We start from the raw sequence: 26,065 nt of genomic DNA, 5'->3' as shown, positions 1-26,065 counted from the left end.
CATTTTTAAACACTTATGTAAGCCCAGATTTTATGTCGCGCGTCTTTGGACGGAGGGTAAGCAACTGGAGAAAATCTGAGAATTGCCTGTTTCAACACACACTCACTCATACCCGAACCTAAACATTAGGTCTGGTGGCTAAACGCTTGCGTCTGTCAACCCCGAAGCCTCGGAACGCGAAGGCTGCCAAAGCGGAGGCGGGCGGAGACCTGGCCCGGGGGCGGCAGCCTAGTCCGGCCCCGCAGAGCCCCCGCCTCCCGCTGGTCCCGAAGGCTGCAGCGTTGCGGGGAACCAGGCTCCCGCAGGCAGCACTTGCGCCGAGGGAGCCCAGGCGGGCACAACGCCATGAGGGCCGACTCCAGGCTCGGGGTGGAAGAGGACCACCGGGTGAGCGGTGAGGGGCGTGTGAGCCGCTGCCTTAACGCGGCCGCTACCTCTGGGGCGGGGCCGACACCGACCTGCTGGAGACAAGAAGGGGCGAACCCCAGTCTGGAAGCTCGCGCATCCGCCCCTTCGGTGCTCACAGGAGAGGGACTGGGAGCGGGGGCCAGAAGTTCTTCCCAGGGCCGGACCCGAACTCCAAAAGCCGGGCGGAGAGCCAGGCGTGAAGTTTCCGGGGTGGGGGTGGGGTCTGAGTGAGGGTGTTGCCATGACGACGCCTCACTCACTTCGACCCCGCCCCTGCGGGTGCGGGGGCTGCCAGCGAGGCCCTTATCGACTCCTCCCAGGGAGCATTTTAGCTGCCCAGGAAAGAGATTTGTTTGCCAGCAGGGACTTTTAATCCTGGTCTTCTCTCACTTCTCTCGAACAAATCACTGCAACCACTTGGGAAACCATGGGGAAAATCGTGATTACTACCCCGCATCCGCCGGAGTCTCCCCTCCCGGGGCTCCGACTCCAACGCCCACCGCAAGAGTAGCCCGGAAAAGCCACACCGGGTCTCCGTGCTCCCCCTCGCTCCCACCCTGCTGCGTGGAGGCTGGGGGTCAGAACGGCCTGTGCGGCGCAGCTTGATGACGCATTGCGCCTGCGCGCGCGGCCAGCGAGGCGGGTGTGAACCCCGGCGGGGTGTGTTACCCGCGCCTGGGAACCGGCAGCCGCCGGAGAGCCCAGCTTTAGACGCAATGGGGAAGAAGCAGGTGGTAAGCGAGCCTTAGTTACTTTCAGTTCAGATGAGACTTTCTACTTTTGAGGAACATAGAGGTTGAGTTTCTGGATGGATGACACGTCATTTTTGCGGGACTTTTGAAATGAGGAGTTGTGGTCTGAACTGAGTCTTTGGTTAGAACGCGGTCCATAGCATCTTTAGAACAATACCGTTTTGTAGACTGATGGAACAGGACCCATCCTTTGCCAGTTCAGTTTTGGCTACTGGATAGTGCTAAGACAGCCAGCGATGTCTTAATCTTGCAGCATTTTTATTAACACACTTTTTGAACGAATGGATAGCTGAATGGGACAGTTGTGGAACAAGCAATGAGTTGTTTAAACTTTAACCCTTCAAAATCAATGTCTTCTGCAAGCAACTTGAGATACTTGGAATATTAAACTGATTACTAGATATATTTGTTAGTATTTTATTTTGAAAGATTCCAGAGTGCTACTTACCTGTAATTTCTGTGACCTGCAAGCACTTCTTAAAACATGTGTTATTTTATACTGGCCTATAGCCAATTAATGTTGTGAACACTTTTCTTGTTCATGTAAAGTAGAAAATTTATAGTACATTTAGAATTTTTTCTCTCTGCCCTAAATTGGGTGTTTCACATTGTATTCAGAGTATATTTTTTAAAAGGTTACTATGTTGTGTTAGTAACATTTTTAAAACGTTACTATATAAATGTTAGTATTTTACTCTGTGACTTAAAACCTCCATTGGCTTCCCATTGAATTGAAGCAAAATCTCAGTTCTTTCTGTTGGTCTTCCTAATTAATTTTCCCATGGCTTGATAACGGTGCTTCACCTTTATTGGCCTTCTTTTATCTGAAACTCTCCAAGCCCAACCTCCAGTAAAATATTTTGTATTTGCTCCCCTTTGTCTCCTTTCTTATTCAGGTCTCAGTTCAAATATCTCAGACTTTTCCTAACTAAAGCAGCATTCTTCATCATATATATATATAAAAATATATATGCCTAATGTTATCTTCTAATATTTAACCATTAGGATGTACTTTGCATAAAGCAAGGATCTCTCGGTTCTGTTTATTAATGTATCTCTAATGCTTAGAACAGTGCCTGGCCTGAAGATAGTGAGGAATATAGGAAGGAAGGAATTTTATGTGAAATTTAGAAGTGATAGAAAAAATTAAAATTGCCCATCTGATTCTCATCTGTATCTCTTGGGTTTCATTTGATGAACAGGGTTATCAAAAGTTTAAAATACATGAAGTAAGATGTTCCCAGGCCTTCACTTACAAGAAGTTTTCTGTCTTTTTCCCATAGCGTCCTCCACGAGCCCTTCCACCTGTGCCAAGGTAAAAATAATTTACAGTAATTTTATTATCTAGTTTTAAAAATTCAAAATGAATAAAGTGAAAAAATTGTGACTAGTACCATTGCACAATTGTAATAATTCAGAGAAGACGTCCTCAAGTTAAAAGATGAAAAATCCTTGAATCATTAAGATAACAGTTGTAATTAAACATTCTGTTTCAAAGACTGAATGTCCACATATTAGTATACTGGGTCTGTTCTGAATGTTTTAGTGATTTGTTGATCAGAATTCTGATCCTCTTTTGTTTGTTTCCTCAGAGTTTAAGCTGATTTTAATCAGTGACAACATAAGAGTTCTTAATCTGTTTAATCCACTTTATTAATAGACAGGGAGTATGTATATGTAGGTTCAGAAAATATTGGGGTTATTTTGTTAGTCTTATTAAACAGCTTATTATTTATAAATAATAAGCTAGTTTGTAAATTAGCTTATTTTCTGTGAAAGCTAATTTTATTTTAAATTTGTAATGATATAAGTCAATTTGCAGTCTGACAGTTTAATAGATTTCTAATTAATAGAGTTTCTCTTTTTGTCTCTGTCCTGATTAAATTTGGTGGTGTCATGTAAAGTGCTATTCAAGGTGAGTTAGTTTTCTGTTAATGTAAAATTTTCTAAATACAGTATTTGATGTTTGAAAGTTAGTTTTTTCCCCCTTAATTTTCCCTTAAACTTGAATCTGAATAGTATATGTTATAATGTCACAATTTTTTTTATCATATTAATCTCCTATGACTGCCATTTTTAAAGGATGGCTGATACTATGTGACACTAGTTATATGGTTGATATTTGACCTTAAAAGTTAAAAAGCATTCATCCCTGAATGGAGTCACCTAGAATATAACTGTGGTCTTGCATATAGTTCTGTGATAGGGACTACATCTTCTTTTGTCTCATTTCATCAGGATAGACTGGGTTATGTCACACTAACCCCCAAATCACAGTTACTTAATATCATAAGGGGTTTTTCTGGTTAATGCAAAGTCCATCATAGGAGCAATCCAGGACAGTTACCTTCCTCTCCCTCTTCACTAATGATGCAGTGATCTCAGCTACTTCCATGCTGCAGTTCTGCCATCTTAATGTGAAGCCCCCTCAGTTGCCACAGCAAGGGATGAGGAAGCTGGAGGGTTACTCACTGGCTCTTTCAATGTCTTGGCCCCCAAATGGCACAGAACACTTCTGCTCACAGCCTGGTTAGAACCAGTCATAGGCCACAGTGCAAAGGGGCTGGGAAATGTAGGGGATCAGATGAATATTTGATGAGCCCACTTTCTGTCACAGTTTATAACTTTACTGACCAGCTGTGAGCTACCTGTATTACATTCTGGGCTTCCTTTAACTTTGTCAATTTCTCACCTTCTTCCCCTAATGTATAGAAGTTGACTGGACCCAGGGAAGAGAAGGGAAAGGTCTTCCCCACTAAAAGTTCCCTTTTGACTTTTCCATGCATTGACTTTTAGGCAGCCTTTTCTGATGTTCTTTCTCTTTTATAGATGATATTCCACTTAGTCGTCCTAAGAAAAAGAAGCCCAGAACGAAAACCCCGCTTGGTAAGAAGTTGTTCTTTGTTGTGTGGGATCACAAGTTTTTCCAGGACCTCGGACATGATAAACATCACAGATCAGGGAGAGGCAAGGCCCTAACAGTCCCAAGTCACTGCTTTATTAAAGATAAGATCAAGTTCACTCTGAAGCAGTGGGATTCTTGATGGTAATGAGGGATAAGGCAATGGGCAGGCTGAGGAGTATCTAGAAACATTTGTGGAATAAAGGGTAGTGCTGCCCCAAATCTTAACTTCCACAACTTTCTTGGACTCTTTGAGGTCTTTTATCCCCAGATAACGTAAGTTGTCTTAAGCTGTGATCAGTTCCAGACCCTTGAACAAGATACTGGATTTAGAGACACAATCCCCTGGGACCAGGGATTGAACCCATGTTCCCTGCATTGCAAGGTAGGTTCTTAACCACTAGACCACCAGGGAAGCTCAAGCTTGCTTTTTATATAGTAGTTTTAATGTATTTTTCCTGCTGCCATTTCCACTGCCACAACTCTGGTTAGTCTAGCACCTTTCTTCCTCTCACCTGAGGTATTGGGGTTGCCGCCAACATTGCTCTGTACTTCTAGCTTCCTTCCACCCCACTTTGTCCTGTCCACCACTGCTGGATGAATGTCCTAAAGCTCATAGCTGGTCCTACCTTATACCTGGTTGGAAACTTATATTAGCTTATCATTGCCTAATAAATGGAGTAATAAATAGATGGTGGGTGTAAGAAAAGAGAAAAATGGAGATGGATGTATACAGAAAAATATACAGACATGGAACAAAAAGAAAAGAGGCAGAGAGACTTAGATTCACAAAGATACTCGCTGAAATGCTAGGCTCTAAAAGTGTACTCACATTTAAGTACAGACATGTCTTACCTATGGACTTAAAAAGGTCACTGGTGAAGAATGCAATAAAGAGTGAGTTGTAGGAACAGAGGTACAGCTCTATCCCAGCTACCAACTATTTTTCTTGTAAAAAAGAAAAAAAAAATCAGTGCTCTCGACAAAGGGATATATTGCTGGCTTTTATTAAAGTTGTTGTTCGATTAGGTTATTTCAAATTTTTCACTCCAACAGTTTGCAGTTCTTCTACATAAAATAGTGGATGATGGGGAAGAAGAGATATTTCTATAACATGGATTGCTAGCAGTGAAACTGATTAAAGGACCTGTGCATTATTAATATGTTTCTACTAAATTGCCTTTAACAGAGCTTTAGTTATCTTCGTACCAGCAGCAGAGTTTGAGTGTCACATTTGCTAAGGAACGCTGGAAAATATCAACTTAAAAATTTTTTTTTTGTTAACCTAGTGGATAAAAACTAGCTTATTTTAGTTTCTATTTCGCTGAATACTATTGATAATACCAAGATACTAATAGATCTGTTCATTTGTTCACTCATTTGTATTCTTTTGTGAAGAAACTGGCAAGGGAATGTATGAAGCAGAATTCAGATCTGCCAAAATGTGTCAAAATCTGTTTAACGATTTAATGAGGGGAGAGATTTATAAGTTCTCTGTTAACTCCAGTTATCCATGATGAATTTATCATGTGTTAATTTATAAATGAAGGACTAAAGTGTTGATATATAGAGGCTGATAATCTTCAAGGTGTAAGAAAGTTCATTATGGTGACAGTTTCTATCATGTTTTCACTTTTTTGAAAGTTCAGAAGCGATTTTCCTCCTCCCCGTCTTTTGTTCTTCTTTCTAGTCCCCAGATTTCTTTCTTCCTCAGTCTTCCTTGTTCCCTTATTTCTTTGTTTTTTCAACTTGAAGCCCAAAGTTACAGGTAAGAGGGGAGGAAATCAAGACTTGGGGCACAATTAGTTCTGTGAGAGAAGAAGATATTAGATAGGAAATGTTCCAGTTCCCCTTTCCCCATATATTTGAGAGTTAGTAGTCTCTGCTCAAGTTATCCCCATTTCCCCCTACTCTGTATCTCTGTAGCTAGTGCTTCTTCAGAAGGTCTTGTTCAGACTGCTGTTCAGAGGCCACCTGAGGGCAGCGAGCCACCAACCAAAGACTCCACAGAACATCAAGAAGCTCCTGTTCAACGGAGGCAGAAGAAAACAAGGCTACCTCTTGGTATGTAAAGAAACCAAGGTTAGGTTGTGACAACAGTCGTAGTTTGAGGGATATGATTAAAAACCTGTCTATTTCTATTTTCCCCACTCATATCCAGTTTTTTTGTTTGTTTGTTTTTGCTTAAAATTTTTATTGCTAGGGTAACTCCAGAGGGTTAAGTCAGGAATATTTCACAGGATCTCTTTTGATCATGAAGTGAAGTGAAAGTTGCTTAGTGGTGTCTGACTCCTTGTGACCCCATGGACTATACAGTCCATGGAATTGTCCAGGTCAGATACTACAGTGGGTAGCCTATCCCTTCTCCAGGGAATCTTCCCAACCCAGGTATCGAATTGGGGTCTCTTGCATTGCAGGCAGATTCTTTACCAACTGAGCTGAAAAGTGAAAGTGAAGTTGCTCAGTTGTGTCCGACTCTTCGAGACCCCATGGACTGTAGCCTATCAGGCTTCTCCATCCATGGGATTTTCCAGGCAAGAGTACTGGAGTCGGTTGCCATTTCTTTCTCTAGGGGATCTTCCCAACCTGGGGATCGAACCTGGGTCTCCCACATTGCAAGCAGATGCTTTTACCCTCTGAGCCATCAGGGAAGCCACCACCAACTGAGTTATGAGGGAATATATGTACAGATTATGAGAGAAGGGATGCAATTTCAGAAGCAAAATAGAAAGTTTAGATCTCGGCATGCCTTCCAATGGACAATGGACATTTAGTCCCTTGACAGTTCTGGAGGCTAGAAGTCCAAAATCAAGGTGTCCACAGGGCCATGTTTCCTCCAAAGTTTGTAGGAAAGAATCCACCCTAGCCTCTTCTAGATTCTGGTGGTGGTTTGTAGTTCTTGGCATTCCTTGGCTCGAAACAGCATAACTCCATTCTGTGCCCCCATCTTCACATTTTTCCCTGTGTTTCTGTGTCCAACTTTGGCTTTTCTTATAAGGACACTAGCCATTGAATTTAGGGCCCATCCTAATCCAGCATGACCTCATATTAACTTGATCACATCTGCAAAGACCCTATTTCTAAAGTCTCATTCACAGGTATTGGGGATTAGGACTTGCGTATATCTTTTTCAGGAGATACAATTCAGTCCAGAACATATGTACATACACACACATACAGTAAAAAGAATGGAAGGATATAGCAAAGTGTCAACAGTGGTAAGATTTTTAGAAGGCAGAATTAGGGATGATTTTTAAAAATTTTCTTTCTTTACTAAATTTTCATATATTGTATGTGTAACTTTTATAATAATTAGAAAATGACAATAGATTTTATTAGAGTAAAAAAAAGGAAGGAACAAAGATTGTAAGATTAGCTTTCTCCCATTAACATTAGCCCCAATGAATGGTTAATTACAAAATAGTTCCCAAGACTATTGCTTTGTTTTCTTAGAAAACAATAGATTCTTATTAGATGAAGAGATTACAGGAGTAGAGAGCAGGAACTAGAAAAGTCAGGAGAATGGAACACAGTTTTGAGAGGCAAGTTGAAGTGGGATACCACAGTGCCGGGGGGCAGTAAGAGGAGAAGTAGAGGGCAGAAGAGAGGAAAGGAGACAGAAATGATCCTCAGACAGTTTTACCAACAGTTTATTTCCTTTAATTTAATTCAAGGATAGTTGAATTAAAAGTATTTTCTCAGTAATTCAGTTAGGGTACAAAGTTGAAAATCAAGATGGATACCAAAATACCTAGCTTTATAATTCAGGAGGAAATTTATTTATAGAAGTGATAGTTTTTAGAAAATTAAGATCCCAACTAAGTCCTGGGCCAAAGAGTACGTTTACTGCCATTCTAGAATGCACCTGCCACGACAGGCCTAGCTTCCCACATGTTTGTTTCATTTTTGTTTTGTCCAGCACATCTGTGGGTGCCTGTACTGCTTCTATTTCCAGCCCAGGCTGTAAGTGCTTTTAAAAATAGATTTCTAGGGTCTTTGTGGGCATTCCAGGGAGCCATTTCCTGTATTTCCAGATAGGAAGAGTTGCTAGTGGGTTAGAAGGCTCCATTGACTTGCCTGAATTTAATGCTTTGTGTTTAGAAAAGAGTTAACTCAGCAGGACTGGACAGGCCTACTTGCTGTAGGGCCGCTTGACTGGAATCTGGGAACTTGGGAGGTAAACAGTTTTCTTAGTTCAGTTCAGTTCAGTTGCTCAGTCGTGTCCGACTTTTTGAAACCTGATGGACTGCAGCATGCCAGGCTTCCCTATCCATCTCCAACTCCCAGAGCTTACTCAAACTGATTTCCATCAAGTCAGTGATGCCATCCAACCATCTCATCCTCTGTCATCCCCTTCTCCTCCAGCATCAGGGCCTTTAATCTTTCCCAGCATCAGGGTCTTTTCAAATGAGTCAATTCTTCACATCAGGAGGCCAAAGTATTGGAGTTTCAGCTTCAGCATCAGTCCTTCCAATGAATATTCAGGACTGATTTCCTTGAGGATGGACTGGTTGGATCTCCTTTCAGTCCAAGCGACTCTCAAGAGTCTTCTCCAATACCACAGTTCAAAAGCATCAATTCTTTGGCGTTCAGCTTTCTTTATAGTTCAATTCTCACATCCATATATGACTACTGGAAAAATCATAGCTTTGACTAGACGGACTTTTGTTGGCAAAGTAATGTCTCTGCTTTTTAATATGCTGTCTAGGTTGGTCATAACTTTTCTCCCAAGGAGCAAACATCTTTTAATTTCATGGCTGCAGTCACCATCTGCAGTGATTTTGGAGCCCCCAAAAATAAAGTCTGTCACTGTTTCCATTATTTCCCCATTTGCCATGCCATGAAGTGATGGGACCGGATGCCATGATCTTAGTTTTCTGAATGTTGAGCTTTAAGCCAACCTTTTCACTCTCCTCTTTCACTTAAATCAAGAGGCTCTTTAGTTCTTCACTTTCTGCCATAAGGGTGGTGTGATCTGCATATCTGAGGTTATTGATATTTCTCCCGGCAATCTTGATTCCAGCTTGTGCTTCTTCCAGCCCAGCGTTTCTCATGATGTACTCTGCATAGAAGTTAAATAAGCAGAGTGACAATATACAGCCTTGATGTACTCCTTTTCCTATTTGGAACCAGTCTGTTGTTCCATGTCCAGTTCTAACTGTTGCTTCTTGACCTGCATACATATTTCTCAAGAGACAGGTCAGGGGGTCTGGTATTCCCATCTCTTGAAGAATTTTCCATAGTTTGTTGTGATCCACACAGTCAAAGGCTTTGGCATAAAGCAGAATTAGATGTTTTTCTGGAACTCTCTTGTTTTTTTGATGATCTAGTGGATATTGGCAATTTGATCTTTGGTTCCTCTGCCTTTTCTAAATCCAGCTTGAACATCTGGAAGTTCATGGTTCGCGTACTGTTGAAGCCTGGCTTGGAGAATTTTGAGCATTACTTTACTAGTGTGTGAGATGAGTTCAATTGTGTGGTACTTTGAACATTGTTTGGCATTGCCTTTCTTTGGGATTGGATGAAAATTGACTTTTTCCAGTCCTGTGGCCACTGCTGAGTTTTCCAAATTTGCTGGCATATTGAATGCAGCCCTTTCATAATATCATCTTTCAGGATTTGAAATGGCTCAACTGGAATTCCATCACCTACTAGCTTTGTTCATTGTGATGTTTCCTAAGGCCCACTTGACTTCACATTCCAGGATGTCTGGCTCTAGGTGAGTGATCACACCATCGTGGTTATCTGGATCATGAAGATCTTTTTTGTATAGTTCTTCTGTGTATTCTTGCCACATCTTCTTAATATCTTCTGCTTCTGTTAGGTCCCTATCATTTCTGTCCTTTATCGAGCCCATCGTTGCATGAAATGTTCCCTTGGTATGTCTTAATTTTCTTGAAGAGATCTCTAGTCTTTCCCATTCTATTGTTTTCCTCTATTCTTTACATTGATAACTGAGGAAGACTTTCTTATCTCTCCTTGATTCTCTTTGGAACTCTACATTCAGATGCTTATATCTTTCTTTTTCTCCTTTGCTTTAGCTTCTCTTCTTTTCTCAGCTATTTGTAAGCCCTCCTCAGACAACCATTTTGCCTTTTTGCATTTCTTTTTCTTGGGGATCGTCTTGATCAATGCCTCCTGTACAATGTCACGAACCTACGTCCGTAGTTCTTTAGGCACTCTGTCTATGAGATCTATTCCCTTGAATCTATTTTTCACTTCCACTGTATAATTGTAAGGGATTTGATTTAGGTCATACCTGAATGGTCTAGTTGTTTTCCCTACTTTCTTCAATTTAAGTCTGAATTTGGCAATAGGGAGTTCATGATCTGAGCCATAGTCAGCTCCCGGTCTTGTTTTTGCTGACTGTATAGAGCTTCTACATCTTTGGCTGCAAAGAATATAATCAGTCTGATTTTGGTATTGACTATCTGGTCATATCCATGTGTAGAGTCTTCTTGTGTGTTGTTGGAAGAAGATGTTGGCTATGACCAGTGTGTTTTCTTAGCAAAACTCTGTTAGCCTTTGACCTGCTTCGTTTTGTACTCCAAGGCCAAATTTGCCTGTTACTCCAGGTGTTTCTTGACTTCCTACTTTTGCATTCCAGTCCCCTATAATGAAAAGGACATCTCTTTTGGGTGTTAGTTCTAAAAGGTCTTGTAGATCTTCATAGAACCGTTCAACTTCAGCTTCTTCAGCATTACTGGTTGGGGCATAGACTTGGATTACTGTGATATTGAATGATTTGCCTTGGAAACGAACAGAGATCATTCCATCATTTTTGAGATTGCATCCAAGTACTGCATTTCGGACTCTTTTGTTGACCATGATGGCTACTCCATTTCTTCTAAGGGATTCCTGCCCACAGTAGTAGATATAATGGTCATCTGAGTTAAATTTACCCATTTCAGTCCGTTTTGGATCACGATTCCTAAAATGTCAATGTTCACTCTTGCCATCTCCTATTTGACCACTTCCAATTTACCTTGATTCATGGACCTAACTTTCCAGCTTCCTATGCAACAGTTGTCTACACTGATCAAAGCTTTCTCTATAAACTGTCAGGGTGGCTCACTCTGCACTTATGCACACAGTGAGATTTATGCTGAGCACCTGCTTTTCTTCTGGGAGTGTATAATTTTGGTATGTGTTTGGCAGGAGGTAGCTCTATGATCACTCTCCAGTAAAATTCCTGGCTGCTAAGTGACTGATGAGCTTCCCTTAAAAGAGAAAGGAACATGTATGTCATCACAACTTGTTGCTGGAAGAATTAGCACCATCCTGTGTGACTTCACTGATAGAGGACTCTTGGAAACTTGGACTTGGTTTCTTTGGGACTTTGTTCCATGAGCTTTTTCCTTCTTCTGATTTTGTTTTGTGTCTTTTTCCTGTAATAAACTGTAACTGTGGGTGTAAATGACTTGTGAGTCCGTTGAGAGAATCATAGAACTTGGAGATAATCTTGGAGCTCTGACACACCCTCAATGTTGGATGACTTAATTTTTCTTTTTTCATGTTGTTTGGCATCATGATTTCAAATTTTCTGTTGAGTGTTTAGAGGTGTAAAATTTTAAAAAGTAAAGATTAATAAGATGGTGAAAAAAATTGGGGGCCAATTAGAATTCTTAAAGTTCTTTTGTCATACAGAAGTCTTACATGCTACTTTTCTTTTTTGCATCATAGTTATTTAAAAACTTAATCTGCTTTATTTTCAGAATTGGAGACTACCTTTACCCAGAAGAAGACAGCTAGTCCATCTTTATTACCAAATGAAAATGGTATCAATGTGGAGCCAGATGAGGAGCCAGTTATTCAGAAACCTCGAAGGAAGATGAAGTAAGGATTTATTTGTCCTTCTAAATATTCAGCAGATATACCCTGATGCTTAATTTGGAGCTCCCAAAAAGCAGCTTCTAAGTCTTATTAAATACTTGCAGTTGTGTTCTCTAGCATAAGTAGTATTACAAAGGTATTAGTTAAACTAATCTAAGGATAACTTTGAAAAGAGTAAGCCCACTGAGAAAAGTAAAATATTATATTTAAATAAATAAAATATTTAGAGCTGTATCTAAAGAAGAGGAACACAAATAGAAGATTCTATATAAGTAGTAAAAACATTACATATTAAAGATATTAAAAATTAAAGGTGATATCACTTTCATGCATTGGAGAAGGAAATGGCAACCCACTCCAGTGTTCTTGCCTGGAGAATCCCAAGGACAGGGGAGCCTGGTGGGCTGCCGTCTATGGGATCGCGTAGAGTCAGACACGACTGAAGTGACTTAGCAGTAGCAGTATAATAAGGTAGGCTATTATTTATTTTCTCATATTAATAGAATTAAAATTATGATTATTCTAACAATACATAAAATGTTTATTTCATAGGAAATTAAGTCCCAGGTAAAATAGAATGGTATACTTTAAAGGAGTATACTGGAAGTTATATAGCATTGTTGTTCATATTTGGAAATGACTCTACAACATAGTGATCAGTATCTATATAGAATCATATAATTTTAAGTCTATAAAGAACCTTTCAAATCTAGTTTAGTCACTTCATTTTCCAGATGAGAAAACTGAGGTCCACAGAAATATAAGTGACTTGCTGTATGTAACAGTTAATAACTGATCCATTTGAGTAAAAACCAAATTTCCTGACTCCAAATCCAGGGTTCTTTCCATTAGACTCACAAGAACTCTTTATTTGGGTCTATAAGAGGTCAGAAATCATCCATTTTTCTTATATTCTCCTTGATTACAGGAAAACCCAGCCAGCGGAATTACATTATGCCAATGAACTAGGAGTTGAAGATGAAGACATAATTACTGACGAGCAAAGTAGTCCAGAACAACAATCTGTATTCACTGCACCCACGGGCATTAGCCAGCCTGTAGGCAAAGTGTTTGTGGAAAAAAGCAGTAAGTAGGTCCTTATTTTGGAACATGAACCCTTTAAGAATTATACAAGGATATCCTTTGACCTAGGAATTATACTTCTGGAAATCTGAATTAAGGAAATAAGTAAAAATATGGATAAAAATTTATACATAAAGCTAATCATCATATTGTTATTAATGAGAGCAAAAAACTGGAAAAACATAAAGCTAATCATATTGTTATTAATGAGAGCAAAAAGCTGGAAAAAACCATCATATTGTTATTAATGAGAGCAAAAAACAGAAGGGGAGTGATTTCAGACAGTTTATGGCATATCTATACAATGAAATCTTCTGCACCACTAAAAATAATGTTTAGGGAGAACTTTTCACTTCATGTTAAGATGCTAATGAAAAGCAAACATACATACTTGTAGTTAGATTTGAATTATAGAGAAATGCATAGGACAAAAGACTAGAGGAAAATATGCTAAAATGTTAATGCTGGTTGTTTCTAGGTTATGAGATGATTGGTAATTTAAAAAACCTCCCTCTCCCCCCACCCATTTCTTTATTCTCTGTTGTACTTTTACCGGTTTTCTGCAATTGGTAGTGATATTGGTGGTGGAGCAAGTAATGATATAAATTCTATCATTAAAAATAAATAAGAGAAAATACATGAGAGTATTGCCATATTAAATGAGAATACAACATTATAGCTATATTTTCTTTTAGAAAAATAGTTCTGACATTGTATATAGCACACATTGGTTATAACACTACATCTGTGGTGTTTAAGAAAAACCTACTGAAAGCATGATCAGAACCATATATTAGTCCCATGGATATGCTGTGAACATGCTGCCTAAAGAACTCATCTAAAACATAAAGGTTAACCCTTAAAATTTACAACTTAGATTTTGCGTAAATTGTTTTAGAATTCTGATTCCTTAAGAGCCCACTTAAGGGATCTTGGCGTTGTTGGCCAGTGAGAAACCTGTGACCCAGAGAGGCGGAGTCACCCAGGGTCTCACAGTTGATTAGTACAGAATTGGGACTCGAACCAAAGTTTCATGACTTCTAGTTAAGGGCTGTTAGAGGAGACTGGCAGGCTCCAGTCCATGGGGTTGCAAAGAGTCAGACACGACTGAGCATGCACGCAGCAAGCAGAAGGACTAGTATACCGTGTGGCCATTTAATTTGCTTCAGTCTATTTTCAAGCACTGGAGGGCCTGATGTTGAAGCTGAAACTCCAATACTTTGGCCATCTGATGCGGAGAGCTGACTTATTTGAAAAGACCCTGATGCTGGGAAAGATTGAGGGCAGGAGGAGAAGGGGACGACAGAGGATGAGATGGTTGGATGGCATCACCAACACAGTGGACATGGGTTTGAGTGGACTCTGGGAGTTGGTGATGGACAAGGAGGCCTGGTGTGCTGTGGTTCATGGGGTTGCAAAGAGTCGGACACGACTGAATGACTGAATGAACTGAACTGATTTTCAAGCAATATCACTCAATCCTCATTTTTATTCTTGCTTCCTGTAGCACAGAAACTTCCCTTAGTAAAGTAACTGACCATGAAATGTACCAGTGATTTGCCCAGCAGTTGCTTTTTTTTGGGAACATTAGGTATCCCACTTTTGTCTTTCCTTCTCCAAAGTGTCTGACAGCCAGGTTTGGCAAAGATAATGGAACCTTTCCAGTTTCTTGAGGTCCATTTGTGGATTGGCTGATGAATGAGAAGGAGCCTCCTTGTCTGCAGTAGAAGCATAAAGCTCTGCTCACAGTATTGAGTTCTGACCTTTGAACTGACGGTTTCCATGGGAATCTTAAGACCAGTGTATGAAACAATCTGTTTCTTTTCTGTCACCACAGAACGCCATACTACATATGCTGGCATCTTTGCCTGAGAAATTTGAAGTGTTTTCAAATATTGACTTACCTTTATAGTGGTAGGATTTACACTTTGATACTTGTAAAAATCTCTAAATTAGAATCTTTTAGACTATATCATGTTAAAGGTTTCCAGACTTCATTCTGAATTACAAGTTCATTGTATTTCATTAAATAAATTGATTTCCAAGACTGCTACTTTAACATCTGTTTTGGGTTGAGAAGAAATTACGTGGACATCATTTACTTTTCTTCAAGATTAAAACATTGTATGTTTTTAACAACTGAGAGAAAAGAGACTACTGAAATAGGAGCCGAATCAGGGAGAATTTCAAGACAAGAAAACTGTAAAATTTCAGTCTCAACGTGAGGGTTCTTAAATGTGGAATAACAAGAAAGATCACCAGGGTTCTCTGTTGTGAGTTGTTTTTAATTGTGTGTTGTGTTCTTAGGGCGATTCCAGGCTGCTGATCGTTCAGAGTTGATTAAGACCACAGAAAAGATCGATGTGTCAGTGGACATGAAGCCTTCCTGGACGACCAGAGATGTTGCACTGTTGGTGCATCGGGCTTTCCGGTGACTGATTTTGTTGGACTTTTCTAAAGACTAATGTTCCACAATTTTTTTTTAAAGTATTGATTGTTCAATAATGTTAAAAAATTTGACAACTTAAAATGGTGGGTGGATATAGTTTTCAAACATTCCATTAGATTTAAATGATCTGCCTATTAGTATAGAGAAAAGAAAAGCTTGTTTTTGTGAAATGTTGAACTTTATTCTTACACATGAAGAGATTTGAAGAATGAGCTTTTTGCTTTAGTCTTTCGTGTATGTTAACGAAATCATTTTCCATTCAGGATGATTGGTGTCTTCTCCCATGGCTTCCTGGCTGGCTGTGCTGTGTGGAACATTGTTGTGATCTATGTTCTGGCAGGAGATGAGCTTTCTGACCTCTCAAACCTTCTGCAACAATACAAGACATTAGCATATCCATTCCAGAGTCTTCTCTACTTGCTTTTGGCTCTGAGTACAGTTTCAGCCTTTGACAGGTAAGACCGTTTTGACTGTAGGCCCCTCTAACTTTCTTCAGAAGGAAATGTTGAGCAAAATGTGTCCCTGACAAACTATGACATTTTCAAAATAGAATTACAGGATATTAATATTATTTTGACTTTTTAAAGAGCCATTCTGTTTCTGTTCTTTTTGAGGGGAGGAGATGGGACTATTGTGAGCAAAAACATACCCCAAAGTCTTAACCCGTTCCAGCATCAACTCTAAATCCAAAATTTCATCCAAATATAATCAACTCAAAAAGTCCCAAACATACACACTGCTGTATCTATAACCAACAGGGACCTATTGTATAGACCATGGAACTCTGCACAGTGTTATGTGGCAGCCTGGATGGGAGGGGGGTTTGGGGGAGAATGGATACATGTATATATATGGCTGGGTCCCTTCTCTATTCACCTGAAACTATCACAACATTATTAATTGGCTATACTGCAACACAAATGGAGAAGGCAATGGCACCCCACTCCAGTACTCTTGCTTGGAAAATCCCATGGACGGAGGAGTGCCGAGGTCCAGCCCCGGCTGATCCAGGGTATTCGAAGGGGAGACGGCGTCGGCGACTATTTAAATATTCATCAAAGATATAAAGAGTAATAGAATGAGGATAGCTCAGTAGGAAAATTCAGTGGAGAAAAGAGGCTGAGTAGCTTGGTTTACGCGGAAAATCAATATAACCCGTGACACCAGGTTAGCTCTGACCACGGAGGCCACAGGCACCCTCTCGAATAGCGGAAGGTGCCCCACCTTAGACACCTTCTCGAGTGGGTCTTAGAAGCCCAGGCAAATAAATGGTTGCAGAGGACCTCCGCACTCCAGATGGAGACTCAGCTGGAAATTGAGGAAAAGAATGACATGGGGAGACCAAGCTTTGGTGAGCAAGGCCGTAGCTTTATTTTCAACAGGGGCTTTTATACCCTAAGTTACACATAGAGGATAATAGGGGATGTGAAATCATGCAAAGTCAGCAGTCTTTGATCCTTATCAAAAACCAGAGTTTCTTTCCTGCAAATTTATCATATACAAGTGGTTTAGGTGATTTACATCATCTTCTGGCCAGAAGGCCTATTAACATTTTATGACTCTTGACAAAGGTTTGTCAACTGTAAGACTTATTTTCTCTAAGAGTAATTATTTTAAGGTTTGGCGCCATCTTCCGAAGGTGTTAGATAAAATTGCATTCCTATAGGGCAGAGGTGTAATGGGTTTACAACAAAGGAAAGAATTTATTACCTTAAGGGTCTAAAGTTGCTAACACCAAGGCCACTACTTATTTTTTCTACATACCAACTATATTAATTAATACACATTCAAGGATACAACACAGGGGATGTGGAAACTTGGCAGCAAGCATTGGCTCATCAATGAAATCTTTTACTAGTTTTATTCTGACAGTTTCTAACTCTCTGAGAGGCTCTAAGCTATTTGAATATCTTAAGCTGCCCGTGCCTCTCCAGGCTGAGAGACTGTAAACAATCGTATGCATAGCTGTAGGAGTCCGGGTAAACTTGTCAAGCGAGTTAGAGAGCTATCTGAGGGGTTTAGATTTAAACACTCCTAATGCCCAGGAGCTGTAAGTTAACTCTTTGTCAGAGAGAGCGAGATGGTGGTGGGGGGCAGCCCCCCAGTAAAGTCAGAGGTGAGAGCACAAAGCAATAAAGTAGGCAGACTCTGGTTTTTGGGGGTAGATGCTCGGGAATATCCAGGGGGACTCCTGAGGCTCGATCCTGCCTTTGCATATGCCGAGCCTCCTTCCTTATGACCTTTGTCACGAGTGGAGTGCCTCTTGCTGGCTCCCGGCAGAGGAGCCTGGTGGGCTACAGTCCATGGGGTCGCGAAGAGTCAGGCACTACTGAGCAACTTCACTTTCACTTTTCACTTTCATGCATTGGAGAAGGAAATGGCAACCCACTCCAGTGTTCTTGCCTGGAGAATCCCAGGGACAGCGGAGCCTGGTGGGCTGCCGTCTATGGGGTCACACAGAGTCGGACACGACTGACGCAACTTAGCAGCAGCAGCAGCAGCAATACAAAATAAAAAGTTAATTTAAAAAAAAGACCCAAACATCTTCCAATGAACTGAATCAAGTATAGTCAAGACTCTGGGTATTATATTAGTTTCCTAGGGCTGCTGTCAGAGAAGGCAATGGCACCCCACTCCAGTACTCTTGCCTGGAAAATCCCATGGACAGAGGAGCCTGATAGGCTGCAGTCCATGAGGTCGCGAAGAGTTGGACACGACTGAGCGACTTCGCTTTCACTTTTCACTTTCATGCATTGGAGAAGGAAGTGGCAACCGTCTCCAGTGTTCTTGCCTGGAGAATCCCAGGGACAGGGGAGCCTGGTGGGCTGCCGTCTACGGGGTTGCACAGAGTCGTACACGACTGAAGCGACTTAGCAGCAGCAGCAGCAGCAGCAGGACTGCTGTAACAAAAGTACCACAAACTGGGTGGCTTGAAACAACAGGAATGTGTTCTCTCACAGTTTTGGAATCTGAAAGTCTAAAACCAAGTTGTTGGCAAGGTTGGTTCCATTTTCGAGGGATCCATGGAGAGTCTATTCCTGCCTGTTTCTTAGCTTCCAGTGGTTTCTGGCAGTCCTTGGTGTTCCTTGTAGATGCATTACTCCAGCCTCTCCCTCAATTATCAGATGACAGTCTTACCTGTGTGTCCATGGATCTGTGTCTCTTCTTATAAAGACACCAGTCTTATTGGATTAGGCCCCTTGTAATGGCCTCATCTTAAGTTGACTGCATCAGTAAAGATTCTATTTCCAAATAGGATCACATTCACAGGTTCCAGGGTTTAGAAGTTCAATATGTCTTTTTAGGAACACAATTTAACCCACTAAGAAAACAACAGCTTATCACTCATTATGAGTAATAAAAGGAAGTAGAATCTAATGAAATAGCTGATCAAATTTGTTTCTTCTTAATGCTAAAGGAATGATGACTAAAATAGTCTTTTAGTTAAATGTTTTATGTGGCCTTTGTAAATAAGATTCTTTCGTGTGTGTTAAGTATAAACTGTAGCTACTTAAAGCTTCATAATAGACAGTACATGTGGTAGCATTAAAATATAGAAGAAACTGTTGTCTAGAGACTACAGTTTTGTACAGTTTTGTAAGAAGTTTACAACTACACTGTGATAAGAGGCTTTTGTATTTTCTAGGATTGACTTTGCTAAAACATCAGTAGCAATCCGAAATTTTCTTGCTCTGGATCCAAGAGCTTTAGCATCTTTCTGTAAGTAAATAATTTGATAACTGTGTAAATTTGAATCAGAAAAAAAGTATAATTTTATTTTTAAAATGATTTTATATTATTGCTACTTATAAACATTTCATATCAATATTCAGTGGAATTTGTAATTCAACTATGGTAGGTATAATTTTGATAGAATTATTTTTCAGTGGAGGTTTAGAATTATTTTTCAGTAGAGGTTATCTAACTTTTTAAAGTTTATTGTTCTGTATTACTTAATATTTAACTTTTGTGTTTTCTACTTGACATTAAACAAATAAGGCTGATAGGACATTTTAGTAACAAATACTATTTTTTTTTACCTTTTTGGTAATTTGGAGTAAATTTTGTTCTAATTATGAGAATGTTAATAAAACTAATTTTAAGACCTTGAATCATTTAATTTCTTAAATGATCTTCTAGATTCTTGCCAATCTAATGATAAAATAGTGAGTATCTAAAGACCCTTCTCTACCTATATTGAAAAATAATGTAAGACTATCCAGCCTATTGAAATTGACCAAATGAAAATTTTTTGTGTCATCATTTCCCAAAGCTCAGATTATTTTTGACCTTAAAGTTATTTATAAATTCCAGATAAACTAGGTTGTTAAAAATACATGATTAGTAATTCATTTGTCTTTTCTCAGTGTACTTTACTGCTCTTGTATTATCTCTGAGTCAACAAATGACAAGTGACAGAATCCACCTTTACACACCTTCTTCTGTTAACGGTAGCCTTTGGTAAGGATTCATAGTAGCACTTGTAATTGTTGATCATAATAATAGCAACAGCGGGAGGAATGGTGCTATTCTTGTTTTTTCAAAATAGTAACGAGGGCCTTGTTTTTGTTTTTAAAATTGTGGCCAAAAAAAACCCCCTATTCCACTGGTTAATGGATAACTATTGTTATATACTCTTGCATTTTAATGAAATGTTTTGTAAACAATGTTTTAAATCTTTTAAGTTATGGTTTTAAAATTCTCATGATATATATAGTGTATTTCATAGGGAAGTTATATTTTATGCTTGTTATTCCTCTAGATAAGGATGGCTAATTTTTTTTTAAGTTTATAAAATAGATATATCTGGATATATGGAACACAACGAAGACATTTCTGACGAGTATTTCTGTACCTCTAGGGCAGAAGGAATTGAGGAGCAGGTTCTTCAGCCATGGATTGTGGTGAATCTGGTGGTGGCCATTCTGGTTGGGTTATCTTGGCTTATTTTGTCTTACAAGCCAGGCATGGATCTTAGTGAAGGTATTAAAGAAAAAAATAGTATAAGTACATCATAAAATCTTCTATAATGACTTCATAAATCTTCTTTTAATGGATATAGCATTATATCATTTATACTTTATAGTATTATAACATTTCAATAACAAAGATGCATTTAAAATAACCCAAGAAGTATAACAATAAAGTGGTGAAACTGAATGCTGCAAAAAACAGAGGCATGTGTGGGAGAGCTGGAGTCTTGGAGCACTTAATGAGGGTTTCCACATATTTTGGAGATATTTCTTTTCTTGGACTCTTTCAGGTATTTTATAGAAAGTCTTTGCTCTTCCTTTCTCTTAGTCTCTTTCTGATCAAAGTATCTCTTGCTACTCAGTCACTAAGTCGTGTCTGACCGTTTGCGAACCTATAGACTATAGCCCTCCAGTCTCCTCTGTCCATGGGCTTTTCCCAGCAAGAGTACTGGAGTGGGTTGCCATTTCCTCCTCCAGGGGATCTTCCCGACCCAGTGATTGAACCTGCAGCTCCTGCTGTGCTTCCTGCATTGCAGGCAGATTCTTTACCGCTGAGCCTCTCGGGAAGCCCATAAATTTGAAATAAATCATATGCTTCATCTGTTAGCCTCTGCTAGACACATATTCAGGTGAGTTTACCCTTACCTCCTCCTCTACCTGGCACAAATTCTTAACCCTTCATTGTCTAATGAAGTGTTTAGCAATCTTTAATGTGCCGAGAGTAAAGTGGGATTTACTAATCTGTAGTCCTCAGACCCCTTTTGGAACACCTGAAGAAGGATCACATTTGTAAACTGCTCGTCTTTCAGCATTGCTCTGAGAACAGCTTAGTATTTGTATTGTAAGTTGTGTTTCCTGGTAGATGTTCCACAGTTTCACCCTTGAATCTCTTTGCTGTTTTCTGGACTTTGGCTATTATTTTATTCTTGATTTGTTAAAGCATTTAACCACAATTTGATCAACTGATTACAGCCTGTGTCTCAGAAATCTTGGAACTGAGAATCTTTCCAACATTTCCATATGTAAAAACCAAGACAAAAAATGTAATCTTGTGTGTTTTCACTCATGAATGTACCTTTTCTTGTGTTATTCACTAATTATTCCTTTTAGATATATTTATTTTTTTAATTTATTTATTTTTTTAGTATATGTGCTGCCGAAGCGAGCACTCCTTTTAGATATATTTAAAATATTTTAAAAAAATCTTCTTAGGCTTTAGGTAGTTCGCAGTTTTTCTTCAACTTGGTGTAGTTTTTCATCATTCAAAGATTTTTTTTTTTCATCTAATGTTTACATCAGGGGACTTTATTTTACTAAATTCCTAAGGTTTTCTTTTTTTAATATTTATTGGTATTTTAGTAAATTATGGGACTATGCTTAGTGATAGTTTAAATGTCGAAATGCCAGTTAATAACATTCTCCACTGGGATTGAAGCTAATTCAGCTGGCTTTTGTAGTATTCAATCTTAATCATAAAGTATATGTTACTTATATTTCCAGAATCCTGCTCTCTTTTAGGGTTATGTGAGTCAAAAAGCATTTCCATATGGATTAAAAAAAAAAGGAAATATAAAATGAGGAAGATAATTCTCACTTAAAGGGAGTTCATGGTGATTAAATGGGGTCACATATTTAAACTTTCCTGGCACACACCTAATCTTAGTTCCAGGTCCTCCTCTATGTCTGTGTCCTATATTTTAGGTTATCATGATCACTATAGAATTAGACTTCTTTAGCCGTTTAATGATCCTGGATTCTCTAAGTGACTTAAACTTCCTGGTATGAGTTATTATATTGTCTTTATTGTATATATTTTATTTTTCAGGAGTTACAATGCATTAAAAACTTGTACATCTCAAAATGCAAAACTTGTACATTTGTCAATAGCTCATCTTTTAAAACTCAGAGTTCACTATCAAGAAATCTTACTTGTACTTAAGTAAGAATTATATAAAGAATTTATAATACTAATTTATAACATAAAGAATTATAATTCTATTATATAATATGTCAGTATTTTAAGCCTGTTCATTAGTAAGTTATAAAACTTTTTGAGATGCTGGGAAATCATTTTAAGTATGATTTGTTCATTTTCTCTCCCAGAGTTGATGTTCTCCTCGGATGTGGAAGAATATCCTAATAAAGGAATCAAAGCCTCTTCATAGTGCCAACTCACCTTCTGAGTAATGACCTAGTATTTAGAATTTTTCCCATTCTTGTTTTTAAATGTATTTTTATATATGTACAGATGTATTTGGAATTGATTTTTGATATATAATACTGAACAATTTCTCAGGATTATGGAAAATGTTAAAATTGTATCTGCAATTTATACCCAAACATTAATTTCTATAGCATTATCGTCTTTATGATGAAGTAGATAATGAACTAGAAACCAACAGGTGAAAGTGTTTATTTCCTGTTTTTTCAGATTAGTTGCATTTATAATCATTATCTTTAAAAGCAGTAATACAGTGCTTTTAAAAAAGCCATAACTTTAGTGTTACAAAATATCTATCAAGTTTAAACATAAGTTTAGAGAATAGAGAAGAAGTGGAGGAAAAGGACCTTCATTATTTATTTTTCATGTTTCCTGACTGAATAAATTGAAATATGAATTTTGTCATTTTTGAAACTGGTTCAGTGGTTGTGTATCATGTAGTAAGTAAAATGTAATTTAGCTTGAAAGATGGCTAATAAAAAGGAAATGTAACTTTCGTTTGAGAAGTTATATAATTGTAAAAGTTTATTTTTTTTTAAGACCTATACCAGTAGTTATATCTGGTTGCACATCAGAATCATTTAGGGAGCTTTAAGAAACATATATAGCAAAAGAGAAGCCAAGCTGGCCAAGAGTTCAGGAGAGTAAAGGAGAGGCCTGTGAGCTTATTAAGTTAACACTCATTTGACCTCTGCAGACCTTTTCCCCTGCCTCTTTTTTTAAATGACAAGAAGTATGAGTAGAAATTCACCATACCTGTTCCTGAGTTCTTTGTCAGAGAGATCTTTGACCTTCATGGAAATCCCACTCTTCAGAGAAGAGATCTCTTCAGAGCTGTATCTATTGGTGCCTCAACTGACATGAGACTTAGAGCTCAAGACATTAAGGCTCACTGTGGGAAAAGATGTCTCAGAGTCTCTTGAGCACCTCAGTAAAACTGAGCCTGCCCTGATTAGCAACCCACTGAATGTTGTGGAACAGAAGAGGACTGATAAGTTGATGGTGGAGTTGGATGGTGCTGAAAATAGGTCTAAATTTGATACACATGTCAACTAGGAATATCTTGCTTGTCTATAAGGTATTCTCCAGCTGTCAGGAGCTGCTGAAAAGGGAATCCCCCTACTGTTACATGTGTGTGTATGTCTATGTATATATTAAGTTCTATACAGTTTTATCAATTGTGTATGTTTGTGTATCTACCAAGTCTAAAAGCTGTAAGAATCTCTCATGTTGCCCTTTTATAAACAGACAATATCCTTCCTACATCCTTTCCCTGTACCCCTAACCCCAAGCCCTGGCAATTACTAATGTCTTCTATTTCTTAAATCTTATAATTTCAATAATAAGTTGAATTATACAGTATGTAATCTTTTGGGATTAGCTTTTTTCTGCTCAGTGTATTCCCTGGAGATTCACCCATGTTGTAAGGCCATAGTTCATCCCTTTTTATTGCAAAGTCACATTGCAAGTTATTGAAGTTTAACCATTTACCTGTCAAAGGACATCTGAGCTGATTCCACTTTTTTATTTATGAATAAAGCTACTATGAAAATTTGTGTATAGGTTTTTGAATGAATGTGAGTTTTACAGATTTTATTTTCTTGGGCTCTAAAATCAATGCAGACAGAGACTGCAGCCACGAAATTAAAAAATGCTTGCTCCTTGGAAGAAAAGCTATGACAAACTTGGACAGCCTATTAAAAAGCAGAGACATCACTTTGCCAACAAAGGTCCATATAGTCAAAGCTATGGTTTTTTCAGTAGTCATGTACAGATGTGAGATTTGGACCATAAAGAAGGCTGAGCACCAAAGACCTGATGCTTTTGTTTTTTTTTTTTTTTTAGACCTGATGCTTTTGAATTGGAGTGCTGACTCCAAGAGTGCTCGCAAGAGTCTTCTCACAAGGTCAAACCAGTCTATTGTAAAGGAAATCAACTGAGAACATTCATTGGAAGGACTGATGCTGAAGTTGAAGCTCCAATACTTTAGCTACCTGGTGCAAAGAGCCAACTCATTGAAAAAGACCCTGATGCTGGGAAAGATTGAGGGCAGGAGGAGAAGGGGACAACAGAGGATAAGATGGTTGGATGGCATCACTGACTCAATGGACATGAGTTTGAGCAAACTCCAGGAGGCAGTGAAGGACAGGGAAGTCTGGTGTGCTCCAGCCCATGGGGTCACAAAGAGTTGGACAAGACTTAGTAACTGAACAACAAAAACACCCAGGAGTACAACCACTGGGTTGTATGGTAGTTTTATGTTTAGTTTGTTAAGAAATTGCCAAACTCTTTTTCTAGGGTGACCATACCATTCTACACATTCCCACGACATTTTGTGTGTGTGTGTGTGTGTGTGTGTATAAAGAATCCAAATCAATTTTTTTAAATGTCCCACCTATATTTTTATTTAATTTTTTTCTCCTGAAAGTATCATCCAATTTATATCTCCTGAATTTCCTATAGCCCAGAAGTTAGGGCTATAGATTTGGTTAGATTTAGGTTAGATTTTTGTTGCATCACATGAACCCTAAGGAAGTCGGAGTGTGCTGATGGACAGCAAGTCTCTTTGAACAGTCATTAAACACGACCCAAAATGACAGCAAACATGTCAAGGATGTTGAGCTATTGTGTGGTGAGCCCTGAAGAGTGAAAAGTGAGGATCAGATTTTTACCTCCAAGAACTATTTTTTGGTTTTTTTTTTTTTGTTGTTGTTGTAAATTTATTATTTTTTTTTAATTTTATTTTATTTTTAAACTTTACATAATTGTATTAGTTTTGCCAAATATCAAAATTAACAACTAATTCTAATAGTGTGAGCCCACTAATAGGAATATGCCAAGTAGAAGCTTGGAGACAGCAGTTAATTCTGCTTTGGGGGTATGTGTATGGGGTTATAAAAGGCTAAACTCTGAGGTGGCCGTTGAATAAAAGAAAACCTGATTCCATATAGAATAGACATAAGAAATGATGCTGAGGTGGTATAGAGCATTTTGGAGTCCCTTGTTTTCTGTATTAAAGAATATGTTGTGGCCGATTAAAGAAACTCTGAACATTCCTGATTCTGTGTGTTTTAAAAGGTAAGCTGCATGAACACTGGGGCAGTGGGAAGGGTGGATAACAGTAGGCCAGGGACCCCTGCAGTAAAGCACTGCAGTCGTCTATGTGAGATACCCTAAATGAGGAGCCATAAAGAGGAAGAGTCGGGTTCAAATATTTAGGATTTGAATTCAAAACTGAAGTTTTAAGATTTTGTGGATACGACATTGCTACACGAAATGTGTATGGAACATAGACGTCTGAGAAGGAAGATGAATATTAACATGTTGGGTTATGAATCTATGGGACAGTCGAGTAAAAGTATCCAAGTAGACTGTTAAAAATATAGCATCTGGAACTCAGGGGATAGTATTCAGAGGTGTACGGAGAAGAGAGAAGGTTTATGA

General features: G+C 38.7%; 1 protein-coding gene across 7 annotated transcripts; it reads left to right on the top strand.

Moving 5' to 3' along the window:
* The first annotated feature begins 214 nt into the window (after positions 1–214).
* Positions 215–24,632, top strand: TMEM237 (transmembrane protein 237). Of its 7 annotated transcripts, none has more exons than XM_006080532.3 (14): positions 215–387; positions 2,444–2,475; positions 3,065–3,075; positions 3,990–4,046; positions 5,989–6,126; positions 11,778–11,898; positions 12,824–12,981; positions 15,286–15,409; positions 15,691–15,882; positions 19,074–19,147; positions 19,795–19,888; positions 20,289–20,410; positions 22,504–22,583; positions 24,467–24,632. In XM_006080532.3, the coding sequence occupies exons 1-13, from the start codon at positions 346–348 to the stop codon at positions 22,563–22,565; spliced, it is 1,227 nt and encodes a 408-aa protein (XP_006080594.1). In that variant the 5' UTR covers positions 215–345; the 3' UTR covers positions 22,566–22,583; positions 24,467–24,632. The 7 variants fall into 7 exon arrangements, 6 of the variants coding, with proteins under 6 accessions (XP_006080594.1, XP_044793191.1, XP_044793179.1 ...); XM_044937256.1 differs by lacking the exon at positions 3,065–3,075 and adding an exon at positions 4,319–4,447 and having other exon boundaries at positions 291–387; XM_044937244.1 differs by lacking the exons at positions 215–387; positions 24,467–24,632 and adding exons at positions 479–1,142; positions 24,435–24,447.
* The last annotated feature ends 1,433 nt before the right edge of the window (positions 24,633–26,065 follow it).

Source organism: Bubalus bubalis, chromosome 2 (assembly GCF_019923935.1).
Source record: "Bubalus bubalis isolate 160015118507 breed Murrah chromosome 2, NDDB_SH_1, whole genome shotgun sequence".
NCBI classification, from domain to species: domain Eukaryota; kingdom Metazoa; phylum Chordata; class Mammalia; order Artiodactyla; family Bovidae; genus Bubalus; species Bubalus bubalis.
The sequence above is the reverse complement of the archived record's forward strand: the minus strand, read 5'-3'. Positions and strand labels throughout refer to the sequence as shown.

Bases quoted from the DNA above. Each gene is read 5' to 3' on its own strand.
- TMEM237 (XM_025278000.2), top strand. From the start codon at position 1,014: ATGACGCATTGCGCCTGCGCGCGCGGCCAGCGAGGCGGGTGTGAACCC. The intron at 6,127-11,777 runs GTATGTAAAGAA...CTTTATTTTCAG, and splicing joins GAAAACAAGGCTACCTCTTG to AATTGGAGACTACCTTTACC. The intron at 12,982-15,285 runs GTAAGTAGGTCC...TTGTGTTCTTAG, and splicing joins AGTGTTTGTGGAAAAAAGCA to GGCGATTCCAGGCTGCTGAT.